Genomic DNA, 24,991 nt, shown 5'->3' on the forward strand with positions numbered 1-24,991 from the left:
ACCTCACCTGTCCTAACCTCACCTGTCCTACCCCTCACCTGTCCTACCTCTCACCTGTCCTACACCTCACCTGTCCTACCCTCACTTGTCCTACCCCTCACCTGTACTACCCCTCACCTGTCCTGCCCCTCACCTGTCCTACCCTCACCTGTCCTACCCTCACCTGTCCTACCCTTCACCTGTCCTACCCCTCACCTGTCCTACCCCTCACCTGCCCTACCCCTCACCTGTCCAACCCTCACCTGTCCTACCCCTCACCCCCTCCATGCACCACACTGGTGGCCCTAAGCCCCTCCACAGACTCACCAATCCCCAGAGGTCTTTGTTCTTAAATTCAGCCAAAACATTCACTCATTCACTCACTCACTCATTCATTCATTCATGGAGAGGTCTTGCTAGGTTGCCTAGGCTGCCTTGAGCTCATGGCTCAAATGATTCTCCTGCCTTAGGCTCCTGATTAGGGGCATGTGTCACCATGCTCAGCCAAGTCAGTATCTTTAAAATGTTTAATTGTGCATACAAACAAGAGAAAGGAAAGATCCGGCAGGCTTGGATTCCTTCACTGTGACAGTAGTAGCTGCGGGTGATATTTCCTCTGGCTTATGTAACCTTGACGCATGGCATGTGTGTGCACAGTTGGACTGAGGCAGCTCACTCACCCTTGCCATCTGCCTGGTGCCTATCAACACTTGCGTTTGCTGCGCCTGTGGCAAGTGAGGGCTGTGGTAGAGTTTGTATAGAGAGAGTGCCTTGTGCCTTGAGCAGGTCTCCATTATGAAAGTCACATGGCTGTCACAGGAGGAAGAGTTTAGAGAGGAGAGTTCTGAGAACTGGGCATTGTGGTGGGAGCAGAGCCTGAAGATGGGAGCTGAGATTTGGTCTTGAGGACGGAAGGAGAGGATGGACGGAGGGAGAGGAGGGATGGTGGGAGAGGAAGGATGGAGGGAGGGGAGGGCCAGAAAGCTTTAGGTGGCAGGATCAGCAGCACTGTGTGACTTTATTAAGGGGTTCCCGGGTAGGAGAGGTGGTGAGGAGGGGGGAAATAAACGCTGAGGTCTGGACTTGTGGGTTTCACTAGTGTGTAGCTATAACCCCCCACCCCCATCCCCACAGGAGACAGAGAGGAGGGCCAGTGCTTAGAGAAGGAGGGAGTGAACTCAGTGCAGGACATTTGATAGGGCACGTGTGGGATGTCTAAACCGAAGAACTAGACAGCGGCTGGGAACTGCAGAACTGTGTGGGAATGTGGATCTAAGAGTCGTCTGTTAGGATGAGCGTGAAGCCGTGGATGGGCTGGAGGAGTGTGGAGGAAGGAGGGGAAGGAGACAGGATCCTGGGGGCCTCCCAGAGGGCGTGTGTGAGCGTGAAGCCGTGGATGGGCTGGAGGAGTGTGGAGGAAGGAGGGGAAGGAGACAGGATCCTGGGGGGCCTCCCAGAGGGCGTGTGTGGGAGCTGTGGTGGGAGAGGGAAGCAGGTCAGATGCTGCAAAGGTTACCCGAGATGCTCTGTGGAGACTGCCTTGGGATCGAGCCGGCTGGCCGCTTTGGTGAGGGGATCTCCGGTGGTAATATAGGAGGAGGTAGGAAATATACAACGCTGGGCCGAGGGGCTGGGGGTTGAATGAGAAAAAGAAATGAAACGGGAAGGAAAGACCATGACTGCTCCCAGGTATGGTGGAGGAGAGCGTTTATGGTAGATGTGACGGAGAATTTAAACAGTGTCAGAGACATCTGTGAGAGCCCAGAGGTGGACATGGCCAGACTGAGCTGGGCCCTGTGAGGGGAGTGAAGGGAACGGGGTGCAAAGGCCTACAGGACAAAGGTACAGAAAGCAGCGGATAACCAGAACGCTACCCAATATAGGGAAGGACCTATATCATGTAAGGGCAACCCAGCCCCCAGGCTGGAGAGTTCAGGGTAGAGTGGGGTCTGCCATCCATACTAAGTAACAAGTAGGGACTGAGGGATGCTGGGAGAACCTGGAGGTCAAGTCTGATTTGATATGTTAAATAGGCACCTCAGCTGCTTGTTTCTGTCCCAGGCTTGAAACCTAACAAGGGCTAAGCACACCACAGGTTGGCTTCCCAGAGGATGGGAGGGTGGTATCCAGGATCGAGAAGTATGTCTTGTGTTTGCTAATTCTGGCTTGAATTTTGTATCCTATTGGAAAAACATATAGGGACAGGAAATAACTGAGTGTGTTCCTCAGGAGGTACCAGCCTTCCTGGATTCTTTGTACTCTGAAAGGAGTGCTTATGCATTTTAATGTGAGGTGCAAATGGACTCCACATTTGCATTTTCCTCAGGTTAAGTATGGCCTCAAGCTTCCACTTAAGACCAATAATTACCTCTGGTTTCAAGTCCCAGTGTGGTTTTCTTACAGTTTTCAATGTTAAGATATTCGCTGTAAACCGGGTGTGGTAGTGCATGACTTTAATCCCAACACTAGGAAGGTAGAGGCAGGTGCACTGGAGGCCAGCCCAGTCGACCTATGGAGCCCCAGGACGGCAGGGCTACAGAGACACTTTGTTTCAAGAAAACAAACTGAAAATAAAAAAAAAAAATCCATCCTAGCCATAGTTTATGCCTTTATTTAGCCTTCCCATGTGGTCCCCCTGAGAGTTTCTGACGTGTAGGTTGGCTTTTATCTGCCTGCATGCCCACGTGACAGGATCGCACCTGCAATGCTGCGCCAGGCTTCCTATGGGACCATCAAGATTGGCACTTACCAGAGCTTGAAGCGATTAGCTGTGGAACACCCAGAAGGTGAGTGGCAACCTGATCACCTTCGGATAATGAGTGGGTTGTTAGTCGCTTTATTCCAGACATTTTGGAACGAGTTTTCAATTATTTGGTTAATTTTCTACCAGTAAGGAACAGACTGGGTACAAAGAGTAAACAAACTGCGCATTCTGAGCTGAGCAGAGGAAGGTATATAAGGAGCTGTTTGTACAAATATTTTACTCATTTGCTCTTTTTTTTAAAGATTTATTTATTTATTATATATACAGTGTTCTGTCTGCACAGCCAGAAGCGGGCACCAGATCTCACTATAGATGGTTATGAACCACCATGTGGTTGCTGGGATTTGAACTCAGGACCTCTGGAAGAGCAGCCAGTGCTCTTAACCTCTGAGCCATCTCCCCAGCCCCCATTTGCTTTTTGTTTGTTTGTTTATTTTTCAAGAAAGGGTTTCTCTTTGTAGCCCTGGCTGTCCTGAACTCGCTTTGTAGATCAGGCTGGCCTTGAACTCACAGAAATCCACCTGCATCTACCTTCCTCAAATGCTGGGATTAAAATCATGCACCACTATGCCCAGCCCATCATTTGTATTTTTAAATATCTTCCTCCCTAGCTCCCTCGGCCCCAACCCACCTCGCTACCTTCTCCCAACATCATGCTCCTTTTGTAACCCAGACTCTAACTTGTGGTGCCACATACTCATGGTGTGAGAGCATCCTCTGCAGTGTGGTCGACTACCAGCAGCCGTACTCTTAAAGAAAAACAGCTCTCACTACCCAACAAGTTGTCAGCTGTCAACAGCTCCTCAGCTAGGAGTTGGACAGTCATTTGTCTTTATGTTCAAAATGCCTAGCTACATGCTGTACTATTTCTGTTTGTCAACTGAATTTTCTAAAATTGCATGAATTATCACCCATTTTCTGGAAAGTGCAGCATGAATACGTGTCTTACTATTAAGAGCTCCTATCGCAGCCAGAGTCTGCAGGATACATCTGAATATTTGCAAGGCAGTTGGACTGCATGTTATCTAGACCAACAAAGATGAACAGTAGATAGTTATTTTAAAATCAATTGCTTGATTCACAGAGCAAATAATTATATTCAGGTGAACAGATAGAGTGTAGTAGGTTACATTATTTATATTGGAGTCATTTACAGCAAAAACGCTTATGTACAAAGAACCAATCACCGTGTCTTTGTTTGTAGATGAAACTCTGCTGATCAATGTTGTGTGTGGGATTCTGTCTGGAGTCATATCTTCAGCTATTGCTAATCCGACTGATGTTCTGAAAGTAAGTTCTAGCTGTATGGTAGGGTACGTTCCACACTTACATACTTTCCAAGTGCTAAGCAGGACTCTCCTGTGTAACACAGAGTCCTCAACACTAGACTCTACCCCATATGCTACAATGTTAAAAGCCAAATTAGAAAACAAAACAAAGCCCAAAAACCTATTATTTCCCAAATGTATTATTTTGTAGCTAAACTATTGACTCTTAAAACTCAAAGGGGCAATAATAACCTAAATACAATTATCACAATGCCTTTATCAAGGAGAACATTATTCCTACAGGTGGAAAAATGGTAAGTTTGCAAGGGGTTAAACAGCTAGCCCGCAGCTGAGTATACTGGGTATACTCTTATTTCTCTATGAGTTACTAAGCAGGACAAAAGAGTTTTCTTTTGGGATGTGTGTGTGTGTGTGTGTGTGTGTGCGTGTGTGTGCGCACGCGCGTGTGCGCGCATGTACGTGTGTAGCCTTGGCTTTCTAGGAACTCAATCAATAGACCTTGCTTGGCTACAAACTTATAGAGACACACCTGTCTCTGCCTCCCAAGTGCAGGAATTAAAGCTATGTGCCACCACTGTTTGGCTCAAAGTCATGTTTACGCTGGTTTCCCCCACGCACCATTAAGTACTAGATGGGTGGTTTTCTTAAGTCTTCGGTGGTGGGGGTGGTAAATGGGCCAGTTTCCTTCTCACGTTGGTTGTTCTTTATGATGATCTGTAGATCCGAATGCAAGCACAGAACAGCGCTGTTCAAGGAGGAATGATAGGCAACTTCATTAGCATTTACCAGCAGGAAGGGACCAGAGGACTGTGGAAGGTGAGCCCATAGAGCAGCACCACGCACGGCTTCTTCCTACCCCTCCTCCTCACTGCAGTTTAACCTAAGTGTCTTCACAGAGTAAGAAGAATGCCGTCTCCTGCCTTTGAAGATTCCCTCTTTCTTAGTTTCTCTGACTATAAAATGAGAACATGAATATCTTGTAGTTTTAAAGTATCTTTTGGTTAATACATATGCAGGGTTTTGTGAAAGCTGAGTTCCTTTTATTTGACGTTTACTTTCTGGTGTTTCAGTTCTTAGAATGTCCCCAGGGTCCCTGTCCCACTGGGTGATTGGCCTGTTCAGTTTCATGTCTTAGGTAAAGTCTGTGTTTAGGCAGGTGCCCATGAAGAGTGCTATTTCCTAGGAACGTCATGACGTAGGACTCATCAGTTCACAGAATAGACCCTAGGTAGACCCTGGTATGATCCCTCAGTGTGACAGAGAAGCTGGAGGATTTCAGGGATGGTTAGTCCTAGTCCCAGGTTGGCCAGAGTCAGAATTGATCGGAGCTTTCGAGTTCTTGCTTGGTGGCCCTTTTCTGCTTTGTCACATCACAGTGCTTCCTAATGGCAGAACTAGTAATGAGTGAATAGAACTGCCCATACCTTGGCCTTGTCTGGAGGGATGCTTAAATCATCATAGAACATGCTATTCATGCTATTCATGTTCTATACAGGGTGTGTCCCTCACAGCCCAGAGAGCAGCCATTGTCGTCGGGGTGGAGCTTCCAGTTTACGACATCACCAAGAAGCACCTGATACTCTCAGGCCTGATGGGAGACACTGTCTCAACGCATTTTCTGTATGTTTATGGATTTTAAAAATTAATACTTTAGGTATGGACAAGCTTAGGGTAAATTTTTGTGTAAGTTTATGGAAGTTTTAGAGAAAGTATAATAGTATTGTATTTTATTTGAAAAATTATAATACAGAAGTCAAGTGTGATGAAGTGAAAGTCTTTGCCTTTACATAGGTACTGTATACCTGTATGTATACAAACTATGTGTTTACAACATCATATGTACTTTATAAACAAATAATGTGATATTTGTATTATATTACTTTTTAAAAAGTGACAACACACCCCAAATATGTTTTCACTTCAGATTTTTTTTTTTGTTTTTTTTTTTTGTTTTTTGTTTTTTTTTTTTTTGGTTTTTCGAGACAGGGTTTCTCTGTGTAGCCCTGGCTGTCCTGGAACTCACTCTGCAGACCAGGCTGGCCTCGAACTCAGAAATCCGCCTGTCTCTGCCTCCCAAGTGCTGGGATTAAAGGCGTGCGCCACCACCACCCGGCTTCACTTCAGTTTTTATAGCTTAGTCATTTTTTATTACTTTTTGTGTTTGTGCCTGCAGAGGTCAGAGGGATGTTAGCCCCAGAACTAGATAGAGTTCCAGGCACTTGTGAGCCTCTAATGTGGGTGCTGGGAATCCAACTTGTATTCTGTAAGAATAATACACTCTCTTAAGTGCTCAGCTATCTTGCCCGTCTGTATTTTTTTTTTAATAGGAGTTACAGGTTATCACATTTGTATTGGCGTATCATAGATCATTTAATCTATGTGACTTGGTCTGGACAGGGACATTTAACCAAGTGTGGAGAGTGTGCTGATTCTCACCACTAGGGGGCGCACTATTCACAACTCTATGCCGCAAACACAGTTAAACCTCAGTGTGAACAGACAACATCCCAAGAAAAGAGTGATCAATTCAGTGTGTGAGGAATGCCTCTGGGAAAACCTCTGAGATGATTGGTGCTGATAAAATAAAACCTGCAGCGAGGTTGGATTTAGTGGAGTTGAGTTTGAACAGAAGTAAAGTTCAGGAGCAGGAGCACTCAGGATGAGAAGGGGTTCAGAGAGCAGCACCTTCAGTGTGCAGGAGTGTCTATGGGCAGAGACATGGAAATGGCGGACAGACGCTCTCCCTGAAGTTCAGCTTGTGATTTTCCAGGAGGGAAAGGGTAACCATTCCATTTTATGTTTTATATAACTCAGCCAGTTACAGAAATTAGGTTACAGTTACGTACATACAGTTATAACATACATACATACATACATACATACATACATACATACAGTTATGTTCACAGGCGGATTTAGGCTAAATATAACTCAGTTTAGCAATGATACTCAGTGTAGCCTATGGTAGTCTAGTGAGACTGAATGTGGTTTGCAACTTTGGGGGTTGTGACCCCTTTGGAGGTTGAACAATCCGAGGTCGCCTAAGACCATCAGAAAAATATAGATATTTACATTCCGATTCATAACAGTAGCAAAATTGCAGTTATGAGGTAGCAACAAAAGTAACGTTGTGGTTGGGGGTCAGCATAGCATGAAGAACTATATTAAAGGGTTGTGGCATTAGGAAGGTTGAGAACCACTGCTCTGTAGAACCTAAGACCACACGGTGAGGTGGTCTAGAGTTTTATTTATTCTTAGGCCTAATTTTTACATGTATGAGTGTTTTACCTGTGTGTGCGTGCCCCAGTCCCACGGGGCATTGAACTGGGATCAGAAGACCTGGAAGAGAGAACTGGAGGACAGGGGACACAAAGAACGAGCGGCTTGTCTATAGTCTGATCAAACTGCTGATTCTAATTTTTTCACACAGGGGTTATATACACATAGAGGCAGGATGTGGGGAAGGGGAATGCCGCAGGAGCGTAAGTGTTCTCAGGGGGAGTACAGATATCTTCCAGAACAAGGTATCAGCTGGGTGAAGAAGCAGGGAACAGGTCACTATGACTCTGTCTATGATTCATTTGTTCTTATCTAAGCTGGTAGTTTCCACCAAGGCTACCTACCCACAAGGTCTATGACTACTAGTTCTTATCCAGGCTGGAAAATTTCCACCAAGGCTTCCTGTTTACAAGAACTTATAGCTATCTGTTTTAGGGTCAGTGTTTTTCCACAGAGACCAAGACTTTGTGTTAGCAAGCATGTATGGCTGACTTAGGCCTATTGCTGATTTTAGGCCTTCACTGTATAAGCACGACTACTCCTGACATGTGTGTGTATGTATGTATATATGTATATGTTTACTGTGTACATGCCTGGTGCCTGAAGAGAACAGGGTACTGGATCCACTGGAACTGGAGTTACAGAGGGCTATGAGCCACTGTGTGGGTGCTGGGTTCTGAATGGCCCAGGTCCTCTGTGAAAACTAGTGCTTTTAACTGCTGAGCTATCTCCAGCCCTATGGACCTTATTCTTGGTGCAGTTCCTGTAGCTCCATATTTGCTTTAAAGGAATTCGGAGAGGAAGCCATCTTGTCTCCCTCCTCTGTAGCTGTAACTGAGTGGTAGCTCACGTCTTGTCTTTCCCAATCCTGTGTTCTCCACAGCTCAAGCTTCACCTGTGGCCTGGTGGGGGCCTTGGCCTCAAACCCAGTTGATGTGGTGAGAACCCGCATGATGAATCAGAGAGTCTTTCGGGATGGCAGATGCTCTGGCTATAAGGGTACCTTGGATTGCCTATTGCAGGTGAGTGAGTGCCTGTGCAGGAGTGAATCTCACACACACACACACACACACACAAACACACACACACTCACACACATACTCACACACACACTCACACACACTCATACATGCACACTCACACATACTACACACACTCACACATATACACACACTCACAACACACACACATACAACACACACAACACACACACTCACATACACACTCACTCACACACACGCTCACACACACTCACACACATACACACACATACACACTCACACACACACTGAAGTTACTACGTTAGAACAAGTATTAAAACTAAGATGAGTGAGCTCATAGAACCCTTGAGCCCTGTTTTATTTATTTTTAGGACAGGGTCTCAATAGTGCAGCCCTGCCTGTCATGAAGTTCTCTGTGTAGACCAGGCTGACCTCAAACTCACAGAGATCCTCCTGCCTTTGCTGAGATTAAAAGCCTGTGCCATCGTGTCTGGCTGGACATACCATTTTGCCACACTAGGGTTGGAAGTCCAAGATCTACATGACATTTTATAAATTAAAGTTCACTTTCCACATGCATCTCCCCTGCCAGGAAGGATGCTAAACTAGTAATATTTTCTGTGGTCATGTAACTGTCCTTTTCCAAAGTGAACCTTTTTCCTCTTGAGTCAAACTGGAATAAATATTCCCATCCAGATGTGTCTCACAGGAGTAAGTGAATCCCACCACAGTTCCCAGCGTAGAGAACTGTTGGGAGCAGAGGAAAGAGTTCAGCTTCCCTGCTAGGTTGCCATTGGCCAAGGCTTAGGGGCACTTTCTAGGTCTCAGATGATGCTAATGCTTCTTAGTCTCCAAGGATTGCTTTGCAGTTTTAGAATTACAGTTTCATCTTTGCTTTAGGATTAGGGTTAGTAATGGCAGTGGTTATTCGTATGTGCATGCAGTCCCATGGCATGATTGTTAGCGGTCAGAGGAGAGCTGAGAGGAGTCCATTCTCTTTCTCCATCATGTGGATTCTGATGATCAAATTCATGTCGGTATGTTTGACAGCAGGTGGCTTTACCTGCTGGGCCTCCCACCAACCTTTCCTTCTTTATTGGAGGCAGGACCCTAATATAACCTTAACTGGCCCTAAACCTGGTAGGTAGCCGAGTATGACCAGGAACTTGTGGTCCTCCTGCCTACACCTCCCAAGGGGCGAGATTATAGGCATGTGCCACCACACTGGGTTTTATGTGGTGTTGGGGAATGAACCAGCTTAGTACCTGCTGGGCAAGGACTGGCCCACCTAAGCTCCACCCTCACTCCTCTGGTATTGCTTTAATGAGACGAAGATAGGAGACTTGGGATGCAGAACTGCTATGAATGCTATCTTCATCATAATTGCTTATTCCAGGCTTGTTTAGGAGCCCAGATGGCATGGAGGCTAATGGCTTGTACTTAGAACTAAGTAAAATTTAAGTCTGATTTCTTACTCATTGAGTTCCTGCTTGCCTGTTTTGGGAGGGGTTCATCATCTCTGTGTGAGGTGGTTGGTCATGCAGAAGTCTTTAAGGAACAAAGAGACAGAAAAGGTCTCTCATCAGTCCTTCTAAACAGGCTTATATTTTGTTTTTGAGTAAGCCTGTAAAATGTATTTCATTTTTCTCCATTCTTTGATAAAAGCTGAAAATATTCAGAGGTCTCTGTAATATCAAGTGTTTGAGTAGAATTAATGACCGAAAGAGCTCAGCCCCTGATGGTTTTCATTGGAAGAATGATGTAGTTTGTAAATGACATCATCCAAAGCTCACTGAGTCCACCCAAGCACTTGATTCTTTCCATCCTCTGCGTCTAGATTGGACCAGGTCTTAGGAAATTTCACAGCCAATGGCTGCACTTCCCCATCTTCTCAATCCCCTGCCTCCAGCAGCCAGCAGGTAGTTCCATTAGGAACTGCAGTCCTCCTGTGTTGTACGTTACCTTGACAGGCACCACACATGGGCTGGTTATCTATTCATTGGCACTACCAACCTGTGCCATTAGGCACCATGGGCTGTGGGTGGCAGAGTGGGTGGTGACACTCCTTGCCACAGCTGAGGGCTGTCAGAAGGGTCACTGTGGCAATCTCGGGCTTCCCCAGGCTCAGTCAGAGACAACGTGTGGGAAGACAATGTAGCTTGTTTTCAGTTCTAACTTTTACCATTTAGGTCTTGGGGGAAACATCCTCAACTTTTGGATTTAACTTTAATGAAAAAGTTTATCAATTTGACACACTATTCATGCGTTTGACATAACTGGAAAATGGAGCTTGTCTCAGGGTTTCCATTGCTGTGACGAAAACACCATGACCAAAAAGCAGCTTAGGGAGGAAAGGGTTTATTTGGCTTACACTTTCAGATCAGAGTCCATTGTTGGAGGAAATCAGAACAGGAACTCAAGTAGTGCTGGGGCCTGGAGGCAGGAGCTGACTCAGGCCATGGAGGGGTGCTGCTTACTGGTTTGTTCCCCATGGCTTGCTCAGCCTGCTATATAGAACCCAGGATCACCAACTCAGGGATGACACTACTCACAGTGGGCTAGGGCCTCCCCTAGTGATCACTAATTGAGAAAATGCCATAGATCTCATGGAGGCATTTCCTCAAGGGAGGCTCCTTCCACTCTGATGACAAGTTTATGTCAAGTTGACACATGAAAACAGGCAGTACAAAACTTAATGCTGTTTTGTCTTCTTTTTCATAGACATGGAAGAATGAAGGGTTTTTTGCTCTATATAAAGGATTTTGGCCAAATTGGTTGCGCCTTGGTCCTTGGAATATCATTGTATCCTTTTCTGTTGTGGTTGATCTAAAAAAAGTCTGTAATTAGGTAATGTAGCTCATTTTTATTTATAAGTTATAGTGTAGAAGTAAGTTCTTGTTCTTTTGGGTTCCTCAGATCATAAGAAATAGCCACTCTATCTCTAGGAGGTGTGAGGTCTCCTCATTCAACACTGAAGCTCTTAGTTCAATGGTGTCTCTATTGAAAGGTATTGCTTTGCATTAGAATCTGCTCTAGGAGTTCAGGGCACTTGTGATTCCAGAGTGATGCAGTTGATGCATATCCTGGTATCCTGGGGAAAGATGTGAGTCTGTCAGTGTGCAAGCATGCTTACTGTAGGGTGCTTCCTGAACACGGACACGAGATACTCCAGAAGTGTTTGCTTAGCATCCAGGTGGCAGGTAAGGAGAGGCGGGTGTCATTCCTGGAGAGCCCAAGATGAAGGGTTTTGTAGGTCTCAGGTCGATCTCTCTATTCTGAATTGACCTTTGGCAACATCTGGGGAGATAGCCTGAGACTCGGCATGGAACTAAAATCGATTTGTATTCTTGGCAAGCTGCCTGTAGGTATTTGCTGGTAGATAAGCTAAGTTGTCTGTTGGGGTTGGTAATATAACATTTCTCTTGGCAGCCTTAACCTACAACCGTAGTTCTTTTTGACTTACGAACAGCTGAAGAAACTGGACTTGTGACCACACGTCACTGTTCTGACAAACCGACTTCCATGACAGTAGAACATCCTGTGCTTCTGGCTGCTTCTCAATGCACAGCTTATCACAGCTTCTGGGATGGGAGCAATGGATGAATGGGTTCTTCAGATTGCCATGCGTTGGCACTAGATGCTTTTCATCTATGTTTAGAGCCTAGAGCATAATAACATCCACTCACTGTTGGCTACCTACCATTGAAGTGCCCTTTGACATCCTAGATAATTGATGTACATATACATCTTTCTTGCTGTAGAAAACCTGCAAGGAAATCAGAACTGTGTGCTGCTGCTTTCTTCCTGGAGAGCAGCCTCGCTGCCTCTGGGCTTCTAGCTGTGAACATCAGCCGCTCTGAGAAGGCTCCTGGAGTGGTGGGGTGATGTTATCCCTCTACCATTCAGCTTTAGTTTCCTGTCAGCTGAAGAGATTTTACATTTGAACTTTTATCCCCTCGACCCTGGACAGTTGTAGCATATCACACTGCTTTCTGTTTGGGCAGAATCTTTCACTTACAGTAAGACTCGGCCTTTGTGAGGTAGCATTAACCATTTGCCCTATGATTTTTTTTCTTTTTTTTTTAGCCAAGTTTATTATTTCCATACTGATCAAATGGGGACAATCACACTTTGTGAAGTAGGGGTTAAATGAAGGATGAGTGTTTACATCTGTCAGTAAACAGTTGGCTACTATAGGGCTCTCCTGGTCCTGGGGACCAAAAGCCTTTGTTAAATAAAGAATCCTGCAGATGAAGTTTCTTTTACTTGGCTAGTGAATTCAAGAGGTGAGGCTTCAGAGTTTTAGTCTTTACTTTTGTATTGAGGTGAGTTTGTTAAAAACAAACCAACAAACCCTTTGTCAGAGATTTTCCTTGTTAATTTCCTTGAAATTTAGAAAAAAAAAAGATTTATTTTCTTCCTTCCTCTTTTCATTTTTGCGTTGCTGGGGATGAAACCCTTGTGCATTCTGGGTATCTTCGCCACACTGAGCTCCTCCCCAGCTCAAGCTGATGGCCCGAGTGCCTCTGTTCATCTCCAGTCTGATAAGAACTGCATAACCTCTTCTACCTGTTTTTGTTTCTTCTGAGGCTGTGATAAAACCTCTTACCCTTTTCAAAGCAAACACTGTCTCTAAGAGCTGTCCAGAAGGGCTCCCAGTGCCTTCAGGAGAGCCCTGTGAAAGCCTCATTAGCACTAAGGAGACTCTAAGCACGTGCGATGTCCAGTGCACTCCCTCGGGCCCCTTCCTCCTTGAAGCAGAAGCATGCAGGTTTTCTCTGAGGGATGGCTGCTTTTTCTTCCATACCTTTTCAACCTGGCTTTTTAAATTACTGGTTCCTTTGAAAAACAGTTTGCGAAGCAGAATTTTGTTTCTAAAAGTAAAAGGTAAGACAAAATCCTCACAGAGCAGAGCCATTGGTGGCTTAAAGACAACTCGCTTGCACACCATTAGATGGCAGTAGAGGATCTGAGCTGCTGGCCTGGCTCCTAGCATTATGAGTTAGAGGCTTTTTTTACTCTGACTTGAACATTCCATTGAAGTGATAGACTCCAGAGGCTTTCTCTCCAGTTGAAAAGATTGACTTTTTTCAAACCACTTTTTAACATATAAAAAAAAAAACCTTTTAAAATTAAAATTCTTTTCTTTATCCTTTCTTTCTTTTTTCTTTCTTTCCTTCTCTCTTTCATCTTTCTGTCTAATTTTTTCCCTCCAATTTTCCAAGACAGAGTTTCTCTGTGTAGTCCTGGCTCTCACTCTGTAGACCATGCCGAGCCCCAACTCAGAGATCTTCCTGCCTCTGCTTTCTGAATTCTGGTATTAAAGTGTGCACCACCACCAACTGGCCAAAACAATCAAACAAAATCCAAAACAACAATAACAACAAAACCACCTTATTTTTTTAAGTTTGAAGGTAATTTCTAAAGTACAGAGAGGTCCATTTTGAAGATCATGTAAAGAGTGGCTATCAGTATTATCAATTTATTTAAATTATGTTTTTGCCTATACCTGCATGAAAAGAAACCTACACTTAACTATAAAACTTCAGCATGTTTCAAGGCAAATTTGCAGTATTTTAAGACAAGGGTAGTGTCAATTTATGAAGTGCCTTATAGGACAGGGTCTTAGCCTGCCTTCTCTCTGGAGTTAATGTGGTTGTTCATGTTTCTAACGCAGAGACAACTTAAAGCACTTGGTGATGTGAGTGTGGCTGTAACCCCTCACCACCTATCATTTTCCTCAAGTATGGTGAAAAAACTACTTCAAATTTTTGTAGCTAAGTCAAAGGAAATTGTGTTTGTGTTGTTATTGATCTGTAACGTAAAAAATGGCTCCTGTTCTCTGTATTTATTCATGAGCTATAAAATTGTATGTATTATGTAAAGAGTATACATTTTCCACAAGCTTTTCTATTTCAAACTCTTTATACATTGTTGGACTGTGTGGCATAAACCTTGTTTCATTATTTAATAAACTGAAATAATATATGATAATATGGCTTACGATTATTTCAGATACATAGATTTGGACAAAGACCAAAAGGGTCCAGAAGGCTGGAGAAGAAACAGTATCTGTGAAAGTGATCCTGGGAGCTTTTATCTTCTGGGAGAAGTTACTGGGATCAACTCACTCTTTGCCTTGTCCTTAAGAGATGGCCTCACACCCCTAACCCCACGTCATTTTGTGAAGTACTCAACATTTACAACACCAGTCATAATCCCTCAGTCCTTCATCCAGTGCTAGGAGCTGCTAGAAGCAGGAACTTGGATCACTGATGAGCGGGACTTGCCGGGGACATTTGTTTCACCACACACAACAAAATTGAGTATAAACTTGGCTAATTAACTTTTGGATTACTTAAGGGATTGCCCAGATGTCCATTTGAGTTACATGTAATGGTTTTGTTAAGTCCTGTGTAGAAGAGGGGAACTTTGCTTGTTGATAGATACATTTCTTAGAGCTGTTAAGTTTCACAGAAAATTCAGTAAAGGTACCCATTCCTGTACTTTCCCTCCTTCCTGCATCATCAGCATCCTGATTGGAACTGATGAACCTGCACTGACGACCATGTTACCATAGCTTATCATCTTAGGGTTCACTCTTGGTGTTGTATGTTATATACATGTGTAGTGATATATATATCCACCCTTGTCACATGACCCAGTCTTATCTAGAGGCAAGATAGATGGGAAGAAACCCTTCATCCTCAGCTCTGGTTCACATTTCCTGCCATCTGTAAGTCAGGAGAGTTCAGCACAACAGATAAAACCAAGCTTGTCTACAGACAGTGCTCATTTCCTTAAGATGTTAAACTATGGACCATTCTGGATTAGGGCCAAACGGTCATGGTCTTGAGTGTAATTAAATTGGTACTGCTCTGATCTCTAAACCCAGTCTGTGTGTCCCAAAGAACCACTCTACAATTTCACTTACAGTTTTTTGTTTTGTTTTTATCATTTGTGTATGTATTTGTGTTAGTATGAAAGAGGTGCTTGTGTGCCACAGCATCCGTGCCTCTGCACAGGACAGCTTGTGGAGGTCATTTGTCTTCTTCCACACTGTGGGCTCTGGGGATTGAGTTCATGTCATCATCACCAGGCTTGGAGGCAATTTTATTCTTTCTGCTTTGTTCTGAAATTCTTTTCTCTGAGGAAGCCATCCCTTCTGCTTCCCTTCCCTGTATAGTTTAGGATCTGGCTTTACCTGAGTGGAGGTCTTTATTTAAGCAGTGGGAGACCTCGAGCTACCAAGTGACAGTGGTTAGCTGTGTTTTTTCTCCACTTCTGACAGCGTCTTTGGTCTAAGAGTGGGGGTGAGCACTTTCTTCTCTCACCTAAGAGATGGAATGCAACACTGGCCAAGGATTTAGATGTTATGGTGGAGGCACAGGCCAGGATTGATTGTTGCGCTGACTTTACATATCTTCTCTCCCTATGGTCTTTGACAATAAGACAGGGATAGCACCTGTGTCTCAGGCCCTTGAGAGCCACCCATTCTCTCCATGGCCGTGACTGCATTGCACTCCATCTGGTTACACCTTTAATATCAGATGATGCTGTTGTGCTCACTTGCTTTCGTTAGGAACCAGAGACTGACTACTGCCTTATTTAATATCCATTACCCAATGCTTAAAGACTTCTATGAACTTAGGGGTGGTCACAGCCTGAGCTTCAAGCTAGGCTCAGCCTCCTCTCCTCAATAAGCCAATTAAAAGAATCAAAACCGTCGAGGGGTGGCGGTGTTGCTCATGCCTTTAATCCCAGCACTCGGGAGGCAGAGGCAGAGGCAGAGGCAGAGGCAGGTGGATCTCTGAGTTGGAGGCTTAGCCTGATCTATAGGTCAAGTTTTAGGACAGCCATGACTACACAGAGAAACTCTTCTAAAACAAACAAACAAACAAACAGCCAGCCAGCCAAATGAGAGGGTTGGTGAGATGGCTCAGTGGGTAAAGATGTGTTGCTTCTTAACCTGTGGGTTGAAACCCTTTGGGTACTGGATATCAGATATCTTGTATCTTTATATCACAATTCATAACAGTATCAAATTACAGTTATGAAGTAGCAATGAAATAATTTTATGTTTGGGGGATTACCACAACATAAGGAACTGTATTAAAGGGTCGATGTGTCAGGAAGGTTGAGAACCATTCATACAGTGGCTCCCAGAAGTAGGTGGAAAGGTGACTATTTTTCTCCCCCAGATGGTCTAGCACAAGTCGATCTGGTCCACTGTGAAGCTGATGGCAGCTGTATGCCATGAAGCCATCATCCTTCTGAGCCAGTCTCCACAAGTACACCTAGGACCAGGACCAGGGCATTGTGGGCTCCTGTGGGACAGACTGTTGCACAGAAAGCCTTTCTACAGACCCAGGTTTCTTAGTTCAACAGCCATAGTGAACTTTCTTCAGTGTCACTACATACAAGTCTTCATGTCTCTTCCTTCCACCTTGGTTGAGGAATAATTGAGGTCCATTCGATATGCATGTGTATCTCCCGCACAATAGAAACAAGGACTTTGATCAGTTTTGGTACATGTGTATCCTTGTGAGATTACTGCCATATCAGGTAACATCTGTCACTTCAAAAGCTTCCTTGTTCCCCTAGGAAAGCCACAGATCAGGGGAGTGGATTTCATATGACATTTCACATCCCTTTACAATCCTGAGGGTGGGACCCAGGATTGTGAGCGTCTGTTTTTCTCTTAGTGCTTACAAAGCCTGGGGGCTGGGATGGATTAAAACTATTCCCGATTGCTGAGTTTGGTTTGTAGTGACTTGCTGACACTCCAAGATGGTGAGAGCAGGAAGAGATGGAGACTCTGAGATGAGACATGGCTGTTTGGAGATGTGGCCAGGTCCCAGTAGTCTGGCTGATGAATCACTTCAGTCATTCCAACAGGAACTTCCTTACTGAGGTCTTCCCAACCATGGGCTTTTAATTGAGGTGATAATATCAGACTCGAATCCCTTCCAGTGGAGTGAACCTTAATCCAATAAGAAATCAGTTGATTCTGCTCTCTTTGTTTTTTGTTGCTGTGCTAAAACACCCAGACCAAAAGCAAGTTAGGAAAAGAAAGATTTATTTAGCTCACAATTCCAGGTTACAGTCCATCACTGAAGAAAGTCAGAGCTGGAATTTAAGCAGGAACGAAAACACAGGAACCATGGAGAAATGCTGTTTGCTGGCTTGCTCATAGACCCATGCCTAGCTAGCTTTCGTATAAACCCCAGAACTTCATGCCACATAGCACAGTGGGCTGGGCTCTCCTCCATTCAATGCTGGGGAAGAGTGCTCCGAAGCTGGGCTGAGTCACTGAAAGAGTAGCCTGGCATGCTCTTTATATGATGATTATCCCGGGTATTAGTTATAGCAATGGAAGGTTAACACTTTATTGCCACAAAAGTGACTCGAAAAAAGAGAATAGAGAGGAGATGGAAGAGGGTGGGGTCCTCCAATTCGGCCAATAGGATCATATGCTGTCTCATTTTTCTTAACTATATTACAATCATTTTATTAAAAAAAAAAGTCTGCCTTCCTTCCTGCTTCCTTCCTTCTTTCTCCCCCTACCCCTCCTTTTTTTCTTCTTTGGCTTACGACAGGGTTTCTCTGTGTAGCCCTGGCTGTTCTGGAACTTACTCTGTAGACCAGACTGGCCTTGAAATCAAGAGATCCACCTACCTTTGCCCCCTGAGTGCTGGAATTAAAGGCATGTGCCCAGCTAGAACCATCTTTTCTATACCGTTAGACTTTCAATTCTTATTTTGAGGTACATTTTTTTTGACAACAGTCTCTTCTGTGGCCCTCACTAGCCTCCAACCCTCCTGCCTCAGCTGCCAAGCTGTAGAAATCCCTTTGTCTCAACCTCCTTGCCGACGCTATTACAAACATGAGCTACTGTACTCTGCTCTCTTGAGATAAATTTAGACTTCCGAAAGGCCCCAGACATTGTGCAAAGAGTTCAGGTGTGTCTTTCATTCAGCTTTCCTGATGTTATAATCTTATCTAACCATGTATTTTATCAAAGCTGGTAATTTAACATCGGCACACCACCATTGCCTAAATTACAAACTTTATTAAGATTCTATATTCTGTTCTATAGTTTCATCACAATTATCCCTTCTTCTGTTCCAGGAATCAATTCAAGATGCCACATTGCAATGAGAAGTCATTATTCATTAGTCCCCACTGTGTACCAGCTCCTTGGTCATTCCTTGATTTTTGGTACTTTGAAACTCTTAAAAATTGGCTTTTTGGGGCTGGAGAGATGGCTCAGAGGTTAAGAGCACTGACTTCTCTTGCAGAGGTTCATAGTTCATTCCCAGCCACCACTTGGTGGCTCACAACCATCTGTAAAGGGATCTGATGTGTCTGAAGGCAGCGACAGTGTACTCACATACATAAAATAAATAAATCTTTTAAAAAAGGATTGGGTTTTTATTTTAAAACGTTATTTATGTGTGTGTTTGTGTGTACCACATGTATGTGAGAGGCCAGAAGATGTGATTGGATCTCCTGGAACTGAAGTTTCAGGTGGTAATGAGCAGCATGTTGTAGGGGCTGGGAACTGAACTGGAGACTTCTGAAAGATCAGCAAGTCCCTTTAGCCCTGAGCCATCTCTCTACTCTGACCTTTTTGAAGAATGTTGCTCAGTGTTTTGTAGGATGTCTATCCATTTGTGATTTGTGATTTTTTTTTTCATGACTAGAAGTAGTCTGTATTTTTGGTAACAATGTCACAGAAGGAGTATCATGCTCTCAAACCAGCAAGCCAGGAATTTCTGATGAAGAGATGTTGAGTTAGATCACATGGTCAAGGTTGTGTCTGCTACTGTACCTTGTTATTCCCTCAATTCCCCTTTTTTGATGCAAGGTCTTGCTATTACCCTGGGTTGGCTTTGAACATGTTCCAATTTTCTTGCCTCAGCCTTCCAACTATTGGGCTTTCAGGAGTATATCATCATGGCTGCTTCCTCTTTTTTTATTGGTAAATATCTTGCGGAGATTATTTGGAACTATGCAAACTGCTGGCTGTTTCTTCTGGAACTTTTGCCAGCTCCTCAGAATCCACCCTTTTACCTTGCCTGCTACAATTATTACTGGGATGTCCCAGTTATGACTGTCGATTTCTCTACTTTTTTTTTTTTTTTTTGAATTTTTGGTAAAGTAGAAGGTTGTCTCTTTTTCATTTATATACCTAATATTTATTATATTAGTATATACTCACTTTATGTACTTAAAATATTACTTATTCAATTATGTAGGTTTGATCTAATAATATGACTTGTTTAGCTGTTCAAATGTGTATCATGATTTAAACAGCAGAATAATTTTTGCAGTTTCATGTTTGGATTATTAGTATCAAAAAACGGGGGGGAAACTGGCCTGATAAGTACGTCTTTGAATTTGTGTTTCCATAATTTAGTTTTGTAACAAGGAAGCTGTAAGTTTGAAAACTCTATGCTCTTGGTTGCTATGTCAACAAGCACTTATAATCCATCTGACAGGAGAGAAGTAGATCTTTGGAGTTCAACAATTCCCCTATCCGTTGGATGACTTACAACTTGTTAAAAAAAAACAAAAAACAAAAAACCCGAACACATCACAATAAAGTTATTGATGTTGAAGACGCTTCCGGTAGGGGCAAGCTTGTTTCCGCTCATCCCATCTCCTACCCTCTAGCTTGAGGTACATTCCAACCGGAAATGTTTGCTCTCCGTCGAAAGCCACGTCTGTTCTGGCCTCGGTCCCGCCCCCCACGCCGGGGAAGCGTTTCCGGGGTCAGGGCGCTCGGGCCCGCCCCGCCGCGGCTGCGGCGCTGGAAGCCCCGGTCCTCCCGGAAGTTCCCGGCTCTGCCTGTCGGGCTCCGGTTCTGCGCTGCTGAGGGGCCCAGGGCGGCGGGGATGGCGGAGGCGGCGCTGCTGCTGCTGCCAGAGGCGGCGGCCGAGCGGGACGCCCGCGAGAAGCTGTCCCTCTGGGATCGGAGACCCGACTCGCTGGCGCCGCTGACAGACAGGCAGACTGACTCGGTGCTGGAGCTAAAGGCGGCAGTGGAGAACCTGCCGGTGCCCGCCGAGGTGAGGCGAGGGCGTGGGTTGCGCCCGGCCTCCTGCCCTGTGCGGGGATCTGGCCAGTCCTCCTGAGCCACCGTGGCGGATTCGGCGGGAGGGGCCTGTGTGTGCCCTGCTGTCAGCCTCGCACTGCCCGCGACCCCGGCTGGCCCTGCCAGGGTGCGTGGACGTCCACGCGAGGGCGTAGCCCTCCCCCAGCGGCGTGGGACGGTTGGCCTGAGCCTTGCTCCGGGCTTCTTGCTCCTGGTGGCCCCGTGTCAGCGTAGCCCTGCTCCCTGTGAGCCTGAGGTGCTGTGCTCCCGAGTCCAGCTAGTCTGTGTTAACTGCATCCCGGAGTCATCTGGCTTGCTTCTTCCCGGGGGCAGAGGGGCACTTAGAGGCGATCAGAACTGGTCCCGAGAAATAGTTTCATTCAGTACACGCCAAGCTGTGAACTCTTGGTGTAGGTTATGGAAGATGAGATTTATTTAACCTATAGCAAAGCAATAAAAAAGAATTATTTTTACAAGTTGACTCAGTTATTAAGTAGCGCTTTGGGTTTTAGTGTCAACATTTTTCCAGTTACCAGTGGGATGGTATGCATGTTACTCTTTGTGTGATTCAGTGTACTTATAATGGTAAGAGTACTTTTTTGGGATTGTTTATGTTTGACACGATCTTCTAATTTCGAGTCTGAATTCTGGGTTATTTTATTATCAGTGGTGGTTAGTTTTGATGTTGGAAGCATTCATTTCTATACGATTTGGAATTCTGTCCAAATTCAGATTGAATTTGGCATCTTCACCTCTGCTCTCACACTTTAGAGGTGTGATTAGAAACGTTCTTTGCACCTTTGTGTGCTGTGCCCTTAAAAATAGGTGTTCTTAGGTGTGTTTCTCTGCCCACCTCCAGGATGTCATCCAGGAAATAGACCTAAAGGAGGGAGCAAGTGGGAAGTTCTTTGACCTGGCTGTATTTTATGTTTTATGTTCTGGATTATAAGTGGGTGTGGTGTGTGTGTGTGTGTGTGTGTGTGTGTGTGTGTGAGAGAGAGAGAGAGACAGAGAGACAGAGAGAGAGAGACAGAGAGAGAGTGTGTTTTGCTGGGGACTAAACTGAGGATCTTGGCATTGTTGAGTAAGTGCTATATTAGAGATTTACATCCTCAGCCCAGAAAATGGTTTATATGTTTCCCAGTCTGTTTATATTTTTGTGCCCCATTATTGAAGCTGGTGTCTAGACTTCACAGACCCAGGCAAGTGAAACATACTCTACAAGAAACTTTATGGTTGCTGCCAAGGGTTATGAACTAAGTTTTCATGTTTGTTGAGTATGGAGAGGATTGAAAGTAAAAAGGCATCTTATTAGTTTACACTAGCCTTCCTTATTTTTACAGCAGTACTTAGATAAATATCATTAGTTCATGCTGTCATTTAACATTCATTGCCACATGCCTACACTGTATTAGGAATTAGAGATAGAAATGTAAATAGGAAATAAAGTAGGGTGGTGGGGTCAGAATAGATGAGGCATGCCTTTTTATGGGAGACCCAAAAGTGAAAAGGCCTTGTAAAGAAAGTGACTAGTTCTCTAGTGTGAGAACTGACGCGAAAACATGAAGCCAGCCTGGGTCCATAATGTAGCTGGAAGAAAACGCAGAGTAAGGTCCTGGGGAGAGTATGTGCTTAATAAGTCCAGGTATTTGGGGAGGTCCCAGAATTAGCAGGAAAGAGCCTGTTTACACTTGATCTGGGAGGGACATGTCCTCATTGCTCTCCTTTGTACAAAGTGGTCTGTGTCTGATGGGATGACGTTGGACTCTGTTTATCCCTGTTACCATGCTTCTACATTACTGTTGAGAAAAGAATGCATCAGTTTTAATTTATCTAACTAGCATATTTCCATAGACTTCTCTGTAGTGCTTTATGTTTTCATAAAATAAATTATTTGATACTCTGTTGGAACTGGGATGATTTAGTTGTGTTCAGCAAATGCTCAGTGAACATCATAAAGATGTCTTTAAAATGCAGCTTCCTTACTTCTAAAAAAAAAACCAAACATTCTTGAGTCTGGAGAGATGGCCCGTGGTTAAAAGCACCTGCTGCTCTTGCAGAAGATCCAGGTTCAATTCCTAGCACTTTCCTGGTAGCTTATAATACACTTGTAATTCTAGTTCTCTCCTTGACCTCTGGGCACTAAACATGTAAACACACACACACACACACACACACACACGCAGGCAAAACACTCACATGTAAAATAGGTAAGTCTAATAAAAAGACTATCTTTGAAAGCTGCTTTTTAAAAATTGTGTTAGATAAAAGAATTTGCAGTAGACTGGTTTCTTGTAGTTGAGGCATTTTTTTTTATAGCAGCAAGAATCTTTTTCTTTCTGCTAAGTCCTTCTTGTTAAAGTGCTAAAATAATTTACTTTGAAATCTATCTGTAATTTACTGCCATAACTGTTGTGTTTCTTGTAGGTATGTGACCTACAAGATGATAATTAACTTCTGTATGCTTCCATTTTCTTTGTTATAAAATAGAGGCTTACCTCATGGGGAATTGTGAAAAGTAAAGGCACTTGTCTGCTTAAATGGCCCATGGCATGCTTCTTGCTACTATTGCATTATTCATGTGATCTCTTTCAAACAATGAATGTTTTAAAAGAACAGATTAGAATCTTGAGCCAGTCTAGGTGTCAGTAAGACTGAAGATAAGAAAAAAAGTCTTGGTGCCTTGGAAGGTTCTGAGACTCCAGCCTCCAGGATATGCTCTATGTAATCAGAGGAAGTGTTGTCAGTTCAACTGGCGCATGGATTGATCAGATTGATTCTAAAAGTCATTTTCTCCACTTGAGGATTTTCCAAAAAAGCAGACTCATGAGAAGAAGGGACATTTGTCTTTTCCTGGACAGGTTGAGCTGGTGAGGTAGTGCTGTGTGGCTTATTGTAATTATTATTTAGTATGTGCATGTCCGCCAAAGTGTGTGCTCTTGTCTGTGTGGTGGTGTGTCTGCTCTGTCCTGGAGTTAAGGCACTGCATTGAGAGAGCCTCGGACTGGGTTATCTCTTCAGAATGAGAAGTCAGAAGTGGCAAGCTGGGGACACTGCCACACCCCCTTTTGACTGACCAATCTTGCTCAGCTATTTTGTGAAAGGAATTTAGTGGGACATAGGTACCCAAAGGGGTAATTTTCTCTTATGCTGTTAAAAGCAAGTTTTTTTGTTCTTTAATCCCAGCACTTGGGAGGCAGAGGCAGGTGGATTTCTGAGTTTGAGGCCAGCCTGGTCTACAGAGTGAGTTCCAGGACAGCCAGGGCTACACAGAGAAAACCAAAAAAAAAAAAAAAAAGAGAATAAGATACTGTTTCTTTAAGGTGGTTGTATTATAATTTCTCTCCTACTTAGTTTGAGAGAAAATGATTTCTTGTTACTAAAAGAAAGGGACCAGGGACCCTCCTGCTTCTGTTATTTAAAGGTTTTTTTCTTTAAAAATTTTTAATTTTAATTTATTTTAAATTTTTTTCACTTGTTTTTCAAGGCAGAATTTCTCTGTCTATCTCTGGCTGTCCTGGAACATGGAAATCTGCCTGTCTCTGCCTCCTGAGTGCTGGGATTAAAGGTGTGTGCCACCTGTTCAGCTGTAGGTTTTATTTTTAATTGTGTGTGTGTGTGTGTGTGTGTGTATGAGATAAATGCCAGCAGAGGACAGCAGAGGGCGTTGGGGGTCCCTGCAGTCTCTCGAGCTTGAGTTACAGGTGTCTGAACCACCTGGGATGGGTGCTGGAACTGAACTGGCATTCTTAACTGCTGAGGCATTTCTCCAGCCCCATAATTAAAGTTATTATGATTGAAAATTAATTAATATCTGGTTGAAGTAATCAAATTGAATGCTCTTGCATAAATATAATCTTACCTGGTCATATTTATTTGTAATTAGATTATAGAATGTGTCTGGAACATTTTAAGCAGTTTTTCACCGATCCAGAGATTTATCTGGTAAAGTAACTTAGAAAATAACTTGTTTTTGGTCATGTCCTTGTTTACAGTAAATTAAGCACGTGTCTATGATCTTCTTGGATTCATTTGAGATGGCAGATATTAATGTATGGTACATTTTTTTAAAAAAATGTAAAGACTTAACTAAGCAAGATCTACATATTATAAATTTTGATACTCTAAAATAGTTGGGAGTTTTGTGTTGTCAGGTCCAGCCTCAGTCTTAGATAGATCCTTTGCCACTGGGTCCTGGAGGTGGGTCTTTGCCATTGAGTCTGTCTCTTCATTAGCAGTAGGAGACTCTGATGTTCTGGGTCCTGTTTTTTTTTTAGTCTGTTGTCCAGGGTGCAGGTTTTTTTCTTTTCCCTTTTTCTAGCTATAATGAGATGCTGTATTCTATGACTGACAGAATTTGCTAACCACCCCCATCCCCCAAAGTGTTTGTTCCCGGGGGGAAGGTCTGGGCAGGGCTTTGTGCCCTGCTTTTCCACTCAGTAGCAACCACTCAACTCTGCAAGAGCAACAAGTGCTTGTAACCCCTAAGCCATCTCTTGAACCTTTCCCCTGGGGTTTAATTTGCATGGTTATCCTGCAATCTGAGCTATGATTGTATTTAAGAAATCTTAGGCTTGCT

General features: G+C 43.9%; 2 protein-coding genes across 3 annotated transcripts in view; both read left to right on the forward strand.

Annotated features, from left to right (window-relative positions):
- Window positions 1-18,496, forward strand: part of Slc25a30 (solute carrier family 25 member 30) — a 30,902-nt gene extending 12,406 nt beyond the window's left edge. Inside the window, exons 4-10 of one of the 2 annotated variants that reach the window (XM_028754245.1) lie at window positions 2,671-2,765; window positions 3,948-4,033; window positions 4,753-4,848; window positions 5,528-5,652; window positions 8,195-8,333; window positions 11,034-11,114; window positions 11,761-13,516. In XM_028754245.1, the coding sequence (XP_028610078.1) occupies window positions 2,671-2,765; window positions 3,948-4,033; window positions 4,753-4,848; window positions 5,528-5,652; window positions 8,195-8,333; window positions 11,034-11,114; window positions 11,761-11,802 (664 nt within the window). In that variant the 3' untranslated portion in view covers window positions 11,803-13,516. Of the gene's footprint in view, window positions 1-2,670; window positions 2,766-3,947; window positions 4,034-4,752; window positions 4,849-5,527; window positions 5,653-8,194; window positions 8,334-11,033; window positions 11,115-11,760; window positions 13,517-18,443 lie in introns of those variants that run through there. The other variant, XM_028754246.1, reaches the window with a different exon arrangement.
- Window positions 18,497-20,140: 1,644 nt separating this feature from the next.
- Window positions 20,141-24,991, forward strand: part of Cog3 (component of oligomeric golgi complex 3) — a 51,089-nt gene continuing 46,238 nt past the window's right edge. Inside the window, exon 1 of the mRNA XM_028754241.1 lies at window positions 20,141-20,386. Within this exon, the coding sequence (XP_028610074.1) occupies window positions 20,213-20,386 (174 nt within the window). The 5' untranslated portion in view covers window positions 20,141-20,212. The remainder of the gene's footprint in view (window positions 20,387-24,991) is intronic.

The sequence above is a fragment of the Grammomys surdaster genome, unplaced genomic scaffold (assembly GCF_004785775.1).
Source record: "Grammomys surdaster isolate TR1022 unplaced genomic scaffold, NIH_TR_1.0 125985, whole genome shotgun sequence".
Classification (NCBI taxonomy): Eukaryota; Metazoa; Chordata; class Mammalia; order Rodentia; family Muridae; genus Grammomys; species Grammomys surdaster.